We start from the raw sequence: 14383 nt of genomic DNA, 5'->3' as shown, positions 1-14383 counted from the left end.
AGGCGCCCCAAATTAATTAATACTTTTATCACAGTAATATGTGATGCAGTTTAAAGTCAGATGGTTTGGGGCGCCTGGGTGGCTCAGTTGGTTAAGTGACTGCCTTCGGCTCAGGTCATGATCCTGGAGTCCCTGGATTGAGTCCCGCATCAGGCTCCCTGCTTGGCGGGGAATCTGCTTCTCCCTCTGACCCTCCCCCCCCATGGGCTCTCTCTCTCTCTCTCTCTCTCTCTCTCATTCTTTCTCTGTAAAATAAATAAAATATTTAAAAAAATAAAATAAAGTCAGATGGTTCTAAGAGGCTTATTATGAAAAAAAAGCCCACCCCCAAGTCCCACCACCTTCAACAATTTTAGCTGTTTCTTCTGGGTTTTGCCTCTCTATATCCAAATAAGTTGGCACAAGGCATTATTCCTTGAATATATCCATTTTAGATTTATTGAATTCCAACTGAGATGGGTGAAGATTAAGGTCTCCAATACAATCACCCACACTTTCCTGTTTCCCATTTTCCCAAAATGGTGGTAAGCCCAATTCTGGGTAAAAGCCCACAGCCGACAGCATTACATTAGTATGACTAATCCAAGCAGCATCCTCTGGTTGTGATTCCCATTTTAGACAACCCCTCGTTTTACCTAAAGGTAATAATTGCCTTGCTGTTACTTGTTTAGTTTCTATGGGCCCATCATTTTTTTTCCCAAGACCTCCTACAGACTCCCAAATGAATGCGCACGTCAATTTCCAAATGCATCGAGTAATTCATCCATTCCTCTCTTTGGTTTGGTTTTTATTGTTGCCTCCTTTGTAGTTTGTCCTCGGACCTCCCTGTAGCCACCGTCCATCCTCTCACTCCAGTCTGGACCTGGCCTCGTCCGCAGCCCTCAGCACCGGACCCCCCTCCCCATCCCGTCAGTCCCTCACCCAGCTCTGGAGTGTGTCCTCTGTTTCCTGGATCCCGAGTCTCCCTGTGTTTTGTTTTATGCCGTTGTTTCACTGGAGAGCATCCTCCCAATAAATCCAGGGAAAGTGCATATGGGAAGTGCAGTGTTAGGGTCCTTGCATATCTGAAAAAGTCTTTCTGCTACCTTTATATCTGATCGATAGTTTGAGTAGATATGGAAATACCGAATGAAGACATCTCTCAGAATATCAAAGGTGTTGCTTTAGAGTTTGCTCCAGAGAAGTTTGCTGTGCTGTACATTGTATGTGGACCCTCTCCCCCTCTCCTGCCACCACCCATGGTATCTTTTAGGATTTCCTCTTTATTCCTCTTCATCTGAAATTTTAGGGCGCTATGCCTTGAGATGGGTCTTTTTTTTTTTTTAATATTTTATTTATTTATTTGAGAGAGAATGAGATAGAGAGAGAGCATGAGAGGGGGGAGGGTCAGAGGGAGAAGCAGACTCCCTGCTGAGCAAGGAGCCCGATGCGGGACTCGATCCTGGGACTCCAGGCTCATGACCTGAGCCGAAGGCAGTCGCTTAACCAACTGAGCCACCCAGGCGCCCTGAAATGGGTCTTTGTAAATCCGCTAGGTTGTGTATTCATTGGGGACTTTTAGGCTGGAGATTGGTATTCTTCTTCAGCTCTGGGAGATTTTTCTGTACTATTTCTTTGATGATGTCTCCTCTGTTTTCTCTGTGCTCTCCCTATGGAACTCCTGTTAATTAGATGCTGGGCACAGCCTCCTGCTTTGATACCTTGTATCTCCTATTTTCCATCTCCCTCTTTTTATTCTACTTCCTGGAAGATTTCATCAATATGATGTTTAATCTCTATTGGCTTTTTAACCTTTGCGTTACATGTATACATTGTATTGTCTCTTATCCTGTTACTGCCTTTAAATTTAACATTCTTTTATTGTTTCAGTATTAATTATGCACGTTCTGTGTCCTTTCTGTTTCCTTTCGGTTCTTTTTTTTTTCCTGCCTGTGTATTTCCTAGTTTGGTCTCTGTCTTTCATATAGGAGACTTGCCTCAATCGTCTGTTGATCTTGGTCTATCCATCCATGTAGAAGAGTGAGGCGCCTGGGAGGGGGTGGTCTCCTGGTGGATAGCCCTAGGGACCGATCCACTGGCAAGCTGGTTCTTTCAGTAGGAAGCCTGAATGGCAGTGTTTGGGTGCCCTTTGTCGTGGCTCTTCATTCTCTCCAGAGGAGAATCTTCCCACTTCCTGTCTGGGCCCGTCCTCCACTTCCAGGGTAGGGGAGGGAACCCCTCCACTTGGGGAATAGACTCCCTTTCTAATCCTGGTGCTTTTGATGGGGGCCTCATTCCAGCTTCCTGTTCATCTTCTTCAGAGAACAAACCTCTGACCTTTTCAACAGCAGAAAAGTGAGGAAAGATGTTTCATTTTGTTTTGTTCTGTTTGTCATTTTCCCCAGACTAGGAGCACCACCTTCCTGCCTTCCACTCTTTCTTCACCAGAAGGCAGAACCCATGACCCAGTGGGTTTCTCCCTCATATCCCCTTGCTTTATACTTTACATTCCCGTGTTTTGTGCAAAAAGAGCAGGAAAATATAGTCATAATCAATCCAAGTTGCCGAGGATTAGAATATGGTCACGAGAGAACAGGGTTCTAAGCGTGAACTTTAAGTGGAGCAGGATGAGGTACAGAATGGGGATCCCTGACACCCCACACAGCTGCATGCTCAACAGCATTTCTGATGTGGTTTTTTTTTTTAATATTTTATTTATTTATTTGACAGAGAGAGGGAAAGAGAGGGAGAGAGCATGAGCCAGGGGGAGGGGCAGAGGGAGAGGGAGAAACAGACTCCTCCTTGAGCAGGGAGCCTGATGCGGGGCTCAATCCAGGAACCCTGTGATCATGACCTGAGCCGAAGGCAGATGCTTATTAACCAACTGAGCCACCCAGGCGCCCCTCTGATGTGTTTTAACTCACGAGGAAAGAACATTTATGACCAGGGGATGGATAGAACTCATTTAGAAATGTGTGTCTTGTTCGGTGGGAAACTCCCATGGGAAGTCTACCCTTGATGTTGTGTGTTTCCTGGAAAATCACACAAGAAAGCAGAGCACTCCTGCCAAGGCTTCTGTCTTTAGAAGTGGATTCCCATGCCAAACTGAAGAAGCCCATAGGCCAGCCCCGCAGGAGGCGGTGGGCTTGTCCCACCCGATGGGAGTGATTAGGTGGATATAGATTCTGATCTCAGCTCTTGCCCCACCTTTGGGCTACGGGACTGAATCCTGCCTTCTCTCCACTGATAAAGGGAAATTGCTGTCAAAAATTAGTCACCACAATGATTTTCAAAAGTCTTGCAAACCACAAGTGCTAGGTCATAAAATGTTAAAATTTAACAATTTAAAAATTTAAATTTAAAAATTTTTAAAAAGAAGGAATTCCAAAGATAATATGGGATTGACCATCCACTCTTAAATATATATGTCACACTTAAATGCTTGATCTCAACGCTTATCCTGTCCAACAATGATAACCAAAGAAACAGAACACATGATCACCATCTAAAGATGGACCGCAGTGTCCCTCTTTGGGTTGGAGGGAAAGTTGGCATGAGCGTTCTTCAGCGTGAATTTTTATGATCACCTTCCATGACCTATCCACTGAACTAGGCATATAGACAATGCTCAGGAAATTGTTCTTAATAGATTGCTTTCCAATCCCAGGGAGCAAGGATTTGTGTATTTCCTATGAAATTAGCAAGTCTGGTGCCTGCATGTACCCACTGAGAGCAGATCATGTCAGAAAAGAAAAAGCTTGGGCGCCTGGGTGGCTCAGTTGGTTAAGCGACTGCCTTCGGCTCAGGTCATGATCCTGGAGTCCCCGGATCGAGTCCCGCATCAGGCCCCCTGTTCAGCGGGGAGTCTGCTTCTCCCTCTGACCCTCTTCCCTCTCGTGCTATCTCTCATTTCTCTCTCACTCAAATAAATAAACGAAATTTAAAAAAAAAATCAGTTTAAAAAAAAAAAGAAAAGAAAAACTTAAAATTCCTGCTTTATGTGGGCTGGGGGTCTTGCTCCTTCTTTTCTGAGATGTCCACATTGGTCTGGGAACCTCCCATGTTACTGAAATTTAAATAAGCATCCTTGGGCCACATTTGCTATGTAGGGCGAAACACCATCACTCTTGCTGAAATTGAAGTAAGTGGTCTTTATCCAAGATCTTCAAAGAGCTTTGCTAGTGAGCAGATTGTATCATCTCATCTGAAGATGAGAGAAACAAAGCCCGCAAATCAGGCCCCACAGGACAAAGGACCCAACATAAGTCTTAGTCTCAGACCTTCAGAATCCTAGTCCTTATCTCTTAGTTTGATTATTACAGGGTTAGTGTGTGTGCTCATATGACAGGGGGTGGGAGGAAAAAAAGGACAGAGAGGGACTTTTGTTTTCAATTCTAGAAATAAATTCACTTGGGCTCATCATCTTGGTGGTGCCTGTGACCTCTACAAGAGAGACTCCCCGGGGTCACGGCCCGGGCTGCAAACAGGAGACAGCAGGAGGAATCACTGTGCCACAAAGTGAGAGCATGGGCGCCCGGCCTGAGTGGCATGTACCCCAGTGGCTCATCAGCCAAACATGAAGTAACTTGACTGATGAAGCACTGGCAAAGGGCTAAGGAAGACGGTTGTGCAAGACCGAGCCGGTCCTGTCCCTCACCGCAACCCAGGTTTGCTCGAGGCATCTTCATGCTGCCGTTATGGGTTGTGCAATGACCTGGGGTACGCATACAGGCACAGGGAGGCCAACTCTGGGCATCAGGGCCACTTGGGTGATACACTCACACTCGTAGACACACACCCACACAATGCTGTCCTCCTCTTTAAAAAAATATGTCTTCCCAACCATTCCTATAAATACTCAACAGTGCTCAAGAACAGAGGCAACACTGGGGAGGTCAGATTACAAACCCCCGTGTGCCCAAATAAATACTACAACCAGGATGTTTGTAGTGTGTCTTGGGGTTTCCAGATCACCCCTCCGTGTCCTCACCAAACTCAGTAAAATAATTGGAAAAGAAATCGTGATCCCCCTTCTCCTGATGAGGAAAATGAAACTCGAGGAGATCCGTTGATTCATTCAATGTCCCAGAGCTGTTGGGGGATGGGAACTAGAACCTGGAACTTTCCAGAGAGGGTAGAAATGATCTTAAGGAGGATGGCAAGAAACTGTAATCTTTAGGCATTTTGTGGTAAGAAGAGGGGTGGTAGCGGTTGGTGAGGGTTGACTGAGAAAACCCTTGGGCTGACTCTGCAAATTGTTCTGGATGGACTTGGTATAGATCATCCTCACTGAAATCTTGTCAACCTATCGTATGGTGGTTAATCACGTTTTCTGTTACAATTATCTTATTCATCTTATGTGGAAAATTGGAATTTCTGTTGTTCAAATCCGACCACGGAGGAATGCTTTTCATTAAGATCCCTGAGCTGTGTGAAGACCACCACCAAGCCCCTCAGAGCAAGGGGATCGTGAAGAGGACCTCCAGTGCTCGGTACTTTTGGAAAAAGTCTTTAACACCTGCCGCTCACGGTTCTCCTGGGGCCATTTATTTGGAACTCTTGGAGACCGACAGATGGAAATCTTTCTGAGAATATTGTTCACAGTTACACTGCTGATAAATGACCTCAGGCCTCTTCTCTCGGCTAGTGAATCACCTGGGATCAAACAATGCTGAGTGGGAGGAAGTGGGGCCATCCTCCCCAACCCCGCTCTGAGCGTCCAAGCACACACCTGCGGATAGCCACGTTTTGTCTTTCCGTGGCATTTTTCAAAAGATCAAAGAAAGCCAAACATGTTACTCAGTAGTAAGTAAAACAGATGCCCAGAGTACACCCCGAATGGCCGTAATAACCAGAAGGCATCACATTCCCTTCTACCAGCACCTTCTTCATACCCGTGCATCTAAGGTAAAGTTCTTACGTGCCCATCAGACCACCCTGGATTCCCAGGCAAGATTGGAGCTCAGCAAACACCCCGAAGATGTGCCTCTCCAGTGGCTCTGAGAGCCTCAGGGGCACAGAGGAGGGTCATACCCTGGCCTCTGGGTCAGGCCAGCTGGGCAACACCTACAGCTCTTCCCTGACGCGTCTTCTCCCACTCCCCCTGTCCCATGCTGTCCTCAGCTAGGGAAAACCCAGCGCCGACTTGGCATGCCCTCTTTGTCGTCTCATGTAGCTTATTTTCTCTGCTGGAGCAGAGACTCGTGAAAGATACCACCTCTGGATTGCCAGAGAAGTCATGTAAGAATAAGGCAGAGTTGTCTTTTGGATGGTTAGGTGGCAACATCATGTGTGACTGGAGGGGAGGATAGATGGAAAGATGGAAACATCTATCCACCCCTCCACTCGGGAAACTCAACTTGTAGGTTGTTTTTTTTTTTTTTCTTAAGATTTTATTTATTTGTCAGAGAGAGAGAGAGAGAGCAAGCATAAGCAGAGGGAGAAGCAGGCTCCCTTCCGAGCAAGGAGCCCGATGCAGGGCTTCGATCCCAGGACGCTGGGATCATGACGTGAGCCAAAGGCAGACGCTTAACCATCTGAGCCACCCAGGTGCCCCCAGCTTGTAGGTTTTGAGGCACAAGAGGAAACGTGTGGTGTGGGCAGAAAGTCTCGAACGCTGTTGCATCGCAGTGGATTTTAAAGATTAAATCCCCCTGGGAGGGCCAGGTGTCAAAGTGGGGGGAGCGCATTGTGAGCAGGAGACGTCGGGGAATGGGGTAGAGGCTGCACGGTAGGAACGAATGTTCTTCACAGTTCGGAACATGTCCTCCCACATTCCTGCATTGGTTCTTCCACACACCATTTAGATGTCTGGGCTGACTCCTCTGAGGGCAGACAGCAAGACGATTCTGGAGCTCAGTCAATATTAACTAGAGATGGGAAGAAGTAATGATGCAGCTCTCTTCCATCGGGTTGTGTAAGCATGCACGCTGTCTGAGCCACTTCAGTCTTTAATCCTTTTCCCTCTTCCTGGCCACGTTTTGACTCGCCCTGTTTTTTTAATATCTTCCCTGGGAGACGGTCAAGGTCGGAGAAGGTGAAAACTCACCCCAGTTGAAGGGTGAGGGTGCCCAGTTACCCTGAGGATGGGTGCGGTGAGGGAGAACTTGGGTAAATCGGGGCAGGCCTTGAATCATGCATTTTTGGTAGGTTTGACTCTGAATAATGGCACGTTCCAGTTCACGTTCACCACCAGGTTTGTCTCTGACAGACTCTCCTGGAACTTTATAACGGGCTGCATAAAATAAAATGAAATTTTCAAAGACCTTCCTCTGCCTTTGCTAACCTGCCCCTCCCCCCCGGTACATTTTCATTTAGCAGATGAGTCAAATAATGAACTAAAAGCTATGTTCACACTTAAAAGGGTTGTTCCTGATGGCTGGTTTTGAGTTGCATGCTACTTATAAGCCTCTCCTTGAAGGTTAACGATTAGCCCGCCATCGACCATTAGCTGCACTGTGGGTGTAAATGTTTGACAGGAGAGCACACATCCCCGTACGGGACCGTGCACGTGAGCGCTCAGCATGTCCTTGGTGGGAATGGAAAGGAACGGCGTGTGAGTAGAAATGGGCCATTGTGGAAACCCTGGACAGTGTTCCTGTTAATTTGTACACTGTTAAATGATTTACATTCTGATGGGATCTGGTAATCCCCGAAGGGCAATTGCACGCATTCTCTGTCTCCCAGCCCTGACAGTCTATATCAATTATGGTGGCCGTAAAGCTCTCTCGGCTGGTTACGCATAAAGAATTATTGTGCCCGATTCTTCCATCTGCTCTCTCCTTGGTTCTCTTAGCCCACACTTCTAAGGTGGTTCGGGAGCAAATATGATTATCCATCTTTGTAATTACTGAGCCTGAAAGAGCCCAAATGAGATCCCTCCTTCAAAAGATACAGGCTTGCTTGAGTGTGTTGTTTTGAATTCCGTGATCCAGTTGTGGACCACAAAAAGAAATTAATTAGAAAACCATGAGTTTGGTTTATAATTCAAGGGAAAAGTAACTCTAGTTTTAGCTAACTTTGATGATAGATACAGTTCTGAGAACATGTTGGCTGAGACCAAGTCCTTATTTTTTTTTACCAGAAATAGAATTGACATAGTAGTTTCAGGTGTACAACATAATGATCCAATATTTGTGTACCTTGTGAAATGATTCCCATAGTAGGTCTAGTTAGTATCCATCACCCCATATATACATTTTTTTTCTTATGATGAGAACTTTCAAGATCTACCTCTCTTAGCAGCCTTCAAATATACGGTATAATAACAACTATAGTTACTGTGGTGTATATTACATCCTCAGGACTTACTTATTTTATAAACTGGGAAGTTTTTACCTTTTGATCCCCTTTACCCACTTCTCCCACTGCCACCCCCCCTCCTCTGGCAACCACCAACCTGTTCTCTGTATCTATGAATTTGAATTTTCTTTCTTTCTTTTGGATTCCACGTATAAGTGATATCATATAATACTTGTCTTTCTCTGTCTGGCTTATTTCACTTAGCATAATGCCTTCAAGATCCATCCATGGTGTTCCAATGGCAAGATTTCGTCCTTTTTTATGACTGAGTAATATTCCATAGTGTGTCTATCCCACATTTTCTTTATCCATTCATCAGTTGATGGGCACAGGTTATTTCCATGTTTACAGCTGGCTGTCATAAATAATGCTGCAGTGAACAGGGGGGTGAAGATCTTTTTTCAAGTTGGTGTTTTCATTTCCTTTGGACAAGTACCCAGAAGTGGACTTGCTGGGTCATAGGCTATTTCTATTTTTAATTTTTTGAGGAACCTCCATTGTGTTTTCTGTAGAGGCTGCCCCACTTTACACCCCCACCAAGAGTGCACAAGGGTTCCTTTTTCTCCACATGCTCACCAACACATGCAATTTCTTGTCTTTTTGATAATAGCCATTCTAACAAATGTCAGGTGATAACCCCTGAATCCTTATTGACTTAGGCGAATGCATGCACTCCGGGAGGTCACCTGCTAGACAAGAGGTTGCAGGATTGTTTCCAGCCTCCTCTTAAGGCCTTGTGGCTTTGGGAGAGTCCTTTGACATTTTTGGATTTCTGATCCCAATAAAAGCAGAGGGCTGGGCTAGCTGGTGTCGTCGAAGCCTCGCTTAGCTCTGACGTGCTGTGGTCCCGTCATCCGCTGTAGCATCTAGTGATACGAGAGAGAGAAAAAGAAAAAAATGGACATTTCTACTGAAGTTTCAAAACAGAAGTACATTAGTTCATTTGTTTATTATTTTTCTGTGCTAATGGACTCCAGAGTTCCCTCTGTTTGTTTTTTTTAAGATCTTATTTATTTGACAGAGAGAGAGAGCACAAGAAGGGGAAGCAGCAGAGGGAAAGGGGGAGGGAGAAGCAGGCTCCCCGCTGAGCAAGGAGCCCCACTCTGGGCTCGATCCCAGTATGCTGGAATCATGACCCGAGCGGAAGGCAGACACTTAATCGACTGAGCCACCCAGGCGCCCCAGAGTTCCCTCTGTTTTTAAGATCTAAACTGTATATGGCAATACAGTGTCATGCACTTAAAATCTATGAAGAGGGTAGATCTCATGTTAAGTGTTTTGTACCACGTGGTAAACACACACACACACATAAAGGGACACGAAGACACTTCTGGAGGTGATGGATATGTTTATTACCTTCAGCGTGGTGACGATGTCACAGATGTTTGCACACGGCCTGACTCCTCAAATTGTATATATTAAACATGCAGGGTTTTTGTGTATCAATTACACCTTAAATAGGTGTTTAGAAAACAGATATGAACTATATACATATTGAAATATATATGTATTAGATTTTTTTTCAAAAACCACAGAGAGGTTTATGTCCTTTTAAGACCATATCCATAGATCATGATTAAATATTTTTTTTAAAAAAGATTTTATTTATTTGACAGAGGGAGACACAGCCAGAGAGGGAACACAAGCAGGGGGAGTGGGCGAGGGAGAAGCAGGCTTCCCGCTGAGCAGGGAGCCCGATGTGGGGTCCGACCCCAGGACCCCGAGATCATGACCTGAGCCGAAGGCAGACGCTTAACGACTGAGCCACCCAGGCGCCCCATGATTAAATATTTAAGGAAAGAAGGAATAGGAAAGAAGCATTTTTAAACTTAGACTCTGTGGGGCACCTGGGTGGCTCAGTCAGATCCCAGGGTCCTGGGATGGAGCCCCGCATCGGGCTCCCTGCTCAGCGGGGACCCTCTCCCTCTGCCTGCCGCTCCCCCTGCTTGTGCTCGCTCTCTCTGACAAATAAATAAATTAAGTCTTTAAAAAAATAAAAAATAAATAAATAAACTTAGATGATGTGGCAATGCTGGTCTAAAGAACAGTCTGCGATGACGGAAGTGCCCCGTATCTGCTCCAAACCCGTGGTAGACAACAGCTACATCCAACTGTTAGTGCTTGAAGCAATGAGGCCATTGCGATGAGAAACTGTATTTTTAGTTTCATTTCCTTTTAATTTGAAGAGTTACAATCCTGTTACGACTTTTTTTTTTCCTTCAATAAAGCCTTACTCCTGGTTCTAAGGTAGAGTTTACAAAGAAAACACAATTGGATATCAAGTAACCTTACTCCATTGATGAACCAGATTAACAAATTTGTAAAACACTCGGGACTGGCCCACAACCTGCTTTCTCAAGATTTAAAAGATAAGGCCTTTGAGGTGACTGAGAAGGCCCAGGACCACTGGGTCCCTTCTGGCTAAAAGCCGTGAATGGGATGTCAGGGAGCATTTGGGGTCAAGTCATTCAGACCACAGATATTCTGAGGGTTTGAGATTCTGGGGGATAGCTCAGAAAAGGAAGACCGGGCCTTTTTTTAAGGAGATGTTGTGAAGAAATCAGTAAAAGTACCAAACTTAAGTTCCTTGTTGATTTTTCCTTTCAGGAGCTGATCGACGTTGACAGTGAGGTGGTATTTGAATTGGCCTCCTATATTTTACAGGTAGGTTGTTCTCCGTCATCTGTGCATCCCAGAGCCAGACCCAGAAGAGACAGGAATAAGATTTAGCATCCACAGCTAGCTGCCACATCCTCTCCCTATTCATCATCTTCATTATCTGTAGCACTAACGGGAAGGAGCTACGCCGTAGCAGTAAATAGGAGCTTCTGGTATTCCCAAGTTTTATGACGGTGTCTCTCTGCAAAGGAAAACTGTGTCTATATCATTTGAGTCTGGGGGAAACTGAGATCATTCAGTGACTCCATTTTCTTCAGGTTTGGTGCCCTCCCCGCTCTGGAGAAAGCCAAGTCAATAGCAGAATTAATTGTCAAGAGAATCATTTCATACCGCATGGAAAGGCAAGGAGAGACCGTTAGCTTATGCGTAAAAGAGTTATCAATGAAAATTAGCAACAATGACAAATTAGTCTCACTGGCAAGATGAATTGAAAGGAGGTCATTAATTTATTTCTCCCAGAAAGCTTTATTGAACGACTACCATATTCAAGGCCTGGTGCTAGATTCATTAAAGTTTCCATGGTTCCTCTGTAGTGTAATCGGGAAGGAGCCCGCAGTACACGACAACACAATTAACTCGAGACAGAGACAGCTCTACCCAGACACACCTTCCGACTCCGAATCTTTAAACTAGAAAAAGGTAAACCAGGGTCCGAGAAGGCGAAATGTGCGTTTTGCCATTATGAATCGCTTTCTTTGTATATAACTTTCTAAAGTGTAATTTAGTGTCTCGGATTCAGGTGGCAAACGCCTGGTCTTTCCTCGTCGGCTTCCTGTAGCAGATAGGACAACAGAAGTAGTAAGCTGAGCTTCCTCAGTAGAGAAGTTGTCGTGACCAGGGAATGTGTTTGAAAGTCTGGCACACTGGGCTGGAACGTTTCACTGACGTTGACTTTTTTTCTTCTACAGGAGGCAAAGGGAGATTTTTCTAGGTGAGTTTACAAAAGGTTGGGGGGTTTTTTGGTTTTGTTATTTTTGGGGGGTCATGTGCTCTGTTACATCTCTATTAAAAGAAATTATTCTTTGGATCCTTTGTAGGAGGACAGTGCTTTCATATTATATATTAATGATGAGATCCAACTACCTCAGGCAGAGGAAACGTAATAATAGCGAGGAGGATCTTCTGTACTAAATGAAAAGCCTAGAGGTGACTAAAAGCTGAGAGTCGCACCCAGTGTCACCCATGGCCATTGTCTAGAGGGTTGTCAGGTTGCCCAAGTGTGTCCATGGAGTCGGGAATCACCACTCTGGTGTGAATAGGGCTTCAGATAACCCTGTGATGTGGATATCTTTTTTTCTCTCTCTCATTTTTAGTCCCCTGACCCTCCAGAGGACAAATGCTATCCCATAGGGAGATTTCCTTCATAAAAGTATTACAGTCCTCCGCTTCTACTTTTCTTCCTTCTCTAGATAGTACATTGGAGAGAATGTCAACACTTAACCACTGGGGACACTGTGGGCTGCTTATTAACCCCGTAGAAATGCCAGCTTCAGTCTTGCCGTTCATTCCCTGAGGCATCGCCTGCCGCCCCATGTGGTTGCATTTCCTCTCAGCTTCTCATGATCGCGACTGGAGCCTGTACAGAATAGGGAGGGGGGCCCCCCACCAACAGGACTGTCTGCTCAAAGACAGACGTGACTCCTGGTATTCCGTGTTACTGAACTCCCTGCGAGATGTCTGGGATAGCCTGTGTGTTAGAATCAGGGTCTAAAGGTCCAAGAAAACAGAGTGTCAGGGCGTAGCATTCTGGCTTATCGATAGGAAATTAGCAAAATTGGCATTAAAAAGAAAAACAAATCCTGCCTCTACTCCTTGAAGGAACTTGTGTGTGTTCTCATGCTTTGGTGGATTTGATCTGTAACGTAAATATCTTGGGTTTTGCAGGCCCTACAATCTCTGTTGTCATTACTCAGCTCTCCCTTTGCAAATGTAAAAGCAGCCATAGACAGTAGGTAAATAAATGAACGTAACAGTGTTCCAATAAAACTTTATTTATAAACTTGGAAATCTGAATTCTGTATACATTTTCTTGTATCATGAAATACTATTCTTTTGATTTTTTTTTTTCCCTAACCATTTAAAGAATGTAAAAGCCATTCTTAGCTTGTGGGCCATATAAAAACAGGCAGAGAGGGCTGGATCTAGCTGGTGAGTTGCAGGGTGCTTACCCCGGATTCTAAAATTAGTCCCTTCAGCTCAGTTTGAATATTTGCATAAGGAGACCTCCAGGCCCCTTTTATTTAGGCTTCCCAAGTTCTTGCTATAAAGCAGAGATAGTCAATTTTTTTTTAAAACTAAGGCTGTTTTACAGCCTGAGCTGGAGACCTTAAACATTGTAGGTGGCCAATGACCATTGACCAAATTTGTTGAATGAAACATTTTCTATATCCTGAAGATATCCTGTTTTTTATAGTTGTTACTTTTTTATGCCCTTCATTTAGCATTGGAATTGGGGGGGTTGATAAGTGCAGGGTCATTATACTTACAAAGGTTTCTGGTCTCATGAAAAATCGTTTTAACAACCACAGGTCCAGTGGATTCTCTGAAGGTACTTTTCTCCCCTTGGCTTTCACGAGCTCTGAACTCTGCTGTAAATATTATTTATTTTTGAGAGTCCCCTGACAGGATGGAATGTGAACTGGGACCAGCGGAGTCTGGCCCCCCAGATCATGGGAACGTGTGGCCACAGGGATTGCCAAGGAGGAGGATGTGTAGGCCTGGCCTCCCAGTAATTCATGGCCCCCTAATGAGCGTGTGGAATGCCAGCTTGTGGGCCTCAGGGAAACAAAGGATCCTGCTTTAGCTTCATTTGTCAAAGCGCTGCCTCTCGGTTTGTTTGTCCCCAGCTGTCTGGCGAGAGAACTAGCCGCCAGGGGAGGGAGAGGTCAGACAACTTAGCCCAGAGGTCAGTTTATCTGCCAGCCTAGCACTCCCATCATGGAAGGTGGAGGTGATCTATTATGTGGGGTGCCCTGATAAACACCCGGTGTCTGCAGCAGGCCCGTTTGGAGGCTCCCGGGGCCTGGAGTTTGGGAAAAAGAGAAGTAATTCTAAATTCCTTGTTTGGGCCTCTTCCCACCTGGAGTTTGGGAAGAAGAGAAGTAATTCTAAATTCCTTGTTTGGGCCTCTTCCCACCTATGCCCAGGGAAAGCCCCAGAACATTGACGTTGATCATATTTGGTTTGGTGGCTGAACATTAGGCATGTTAGATGTCCCATTCTCATAATTGAGTATTTTAGAGTTATCTTTTGCTCTATTAATAATTAATGCAGGGCTGTGCCACCTTAGTTGTATTTAACTGGAAGACCTCGACTTGTATACATACCCTGTAAATATAATACGTCTTCCTGAACAGTGTCAATAAAATGAGATGTCGGTTTAGAATACAGAGAACACCACAGAAGGCTTTTAATTTTTTTTAAG

General features: G+C 45.0%; 1 protein-coding gene across 12 annotated transcripts in view; it reads left to right on the top strand.

Annotated features, from left to right (window-relative positions):
• Positions 1-14383, top strand: part of FRMD4A (FERM domain containing 4A) — a 596094-nt gene that overhangs the window by 476244 nt on the left and 105467 nt on the right. For all 12 annotated transcript variants that reach the window (XM_036114111.2, XM_036114096.2, XM_036114077.2 and 9 more), the window contains 2 exons: positions 10888-10944; positions 11868-11890. In XM_036114111.2, the coding sequence (XP_035970004.2) occupies positions 10888-10944; positions 11868-11890 (80 nt within the window). The remainder of the gene's footprint in view (positions 1-10887; positions 10945-11867; positions 11891-14383) is intronic.

This window comes from Halichoerus grypus, chromosome 6 (assembly GCF_964656455.1).
Source record: "Halichoerus grypus chromosome 6, mHalGry1.hap1.1, whole genome shotgun sequence".
Classification (NCBI taxonomy): Eukaryota; Metazoa; Chordata; class Mammalia; order Carnivora; family Phocidae; genus Halichoerus; species Halichoerus grypus.
The sequence above is the reverse complement of the archived record's forward strand: the minus strand, read 5'-3'. Positions and strand labels throughout refer to the sequence as shown.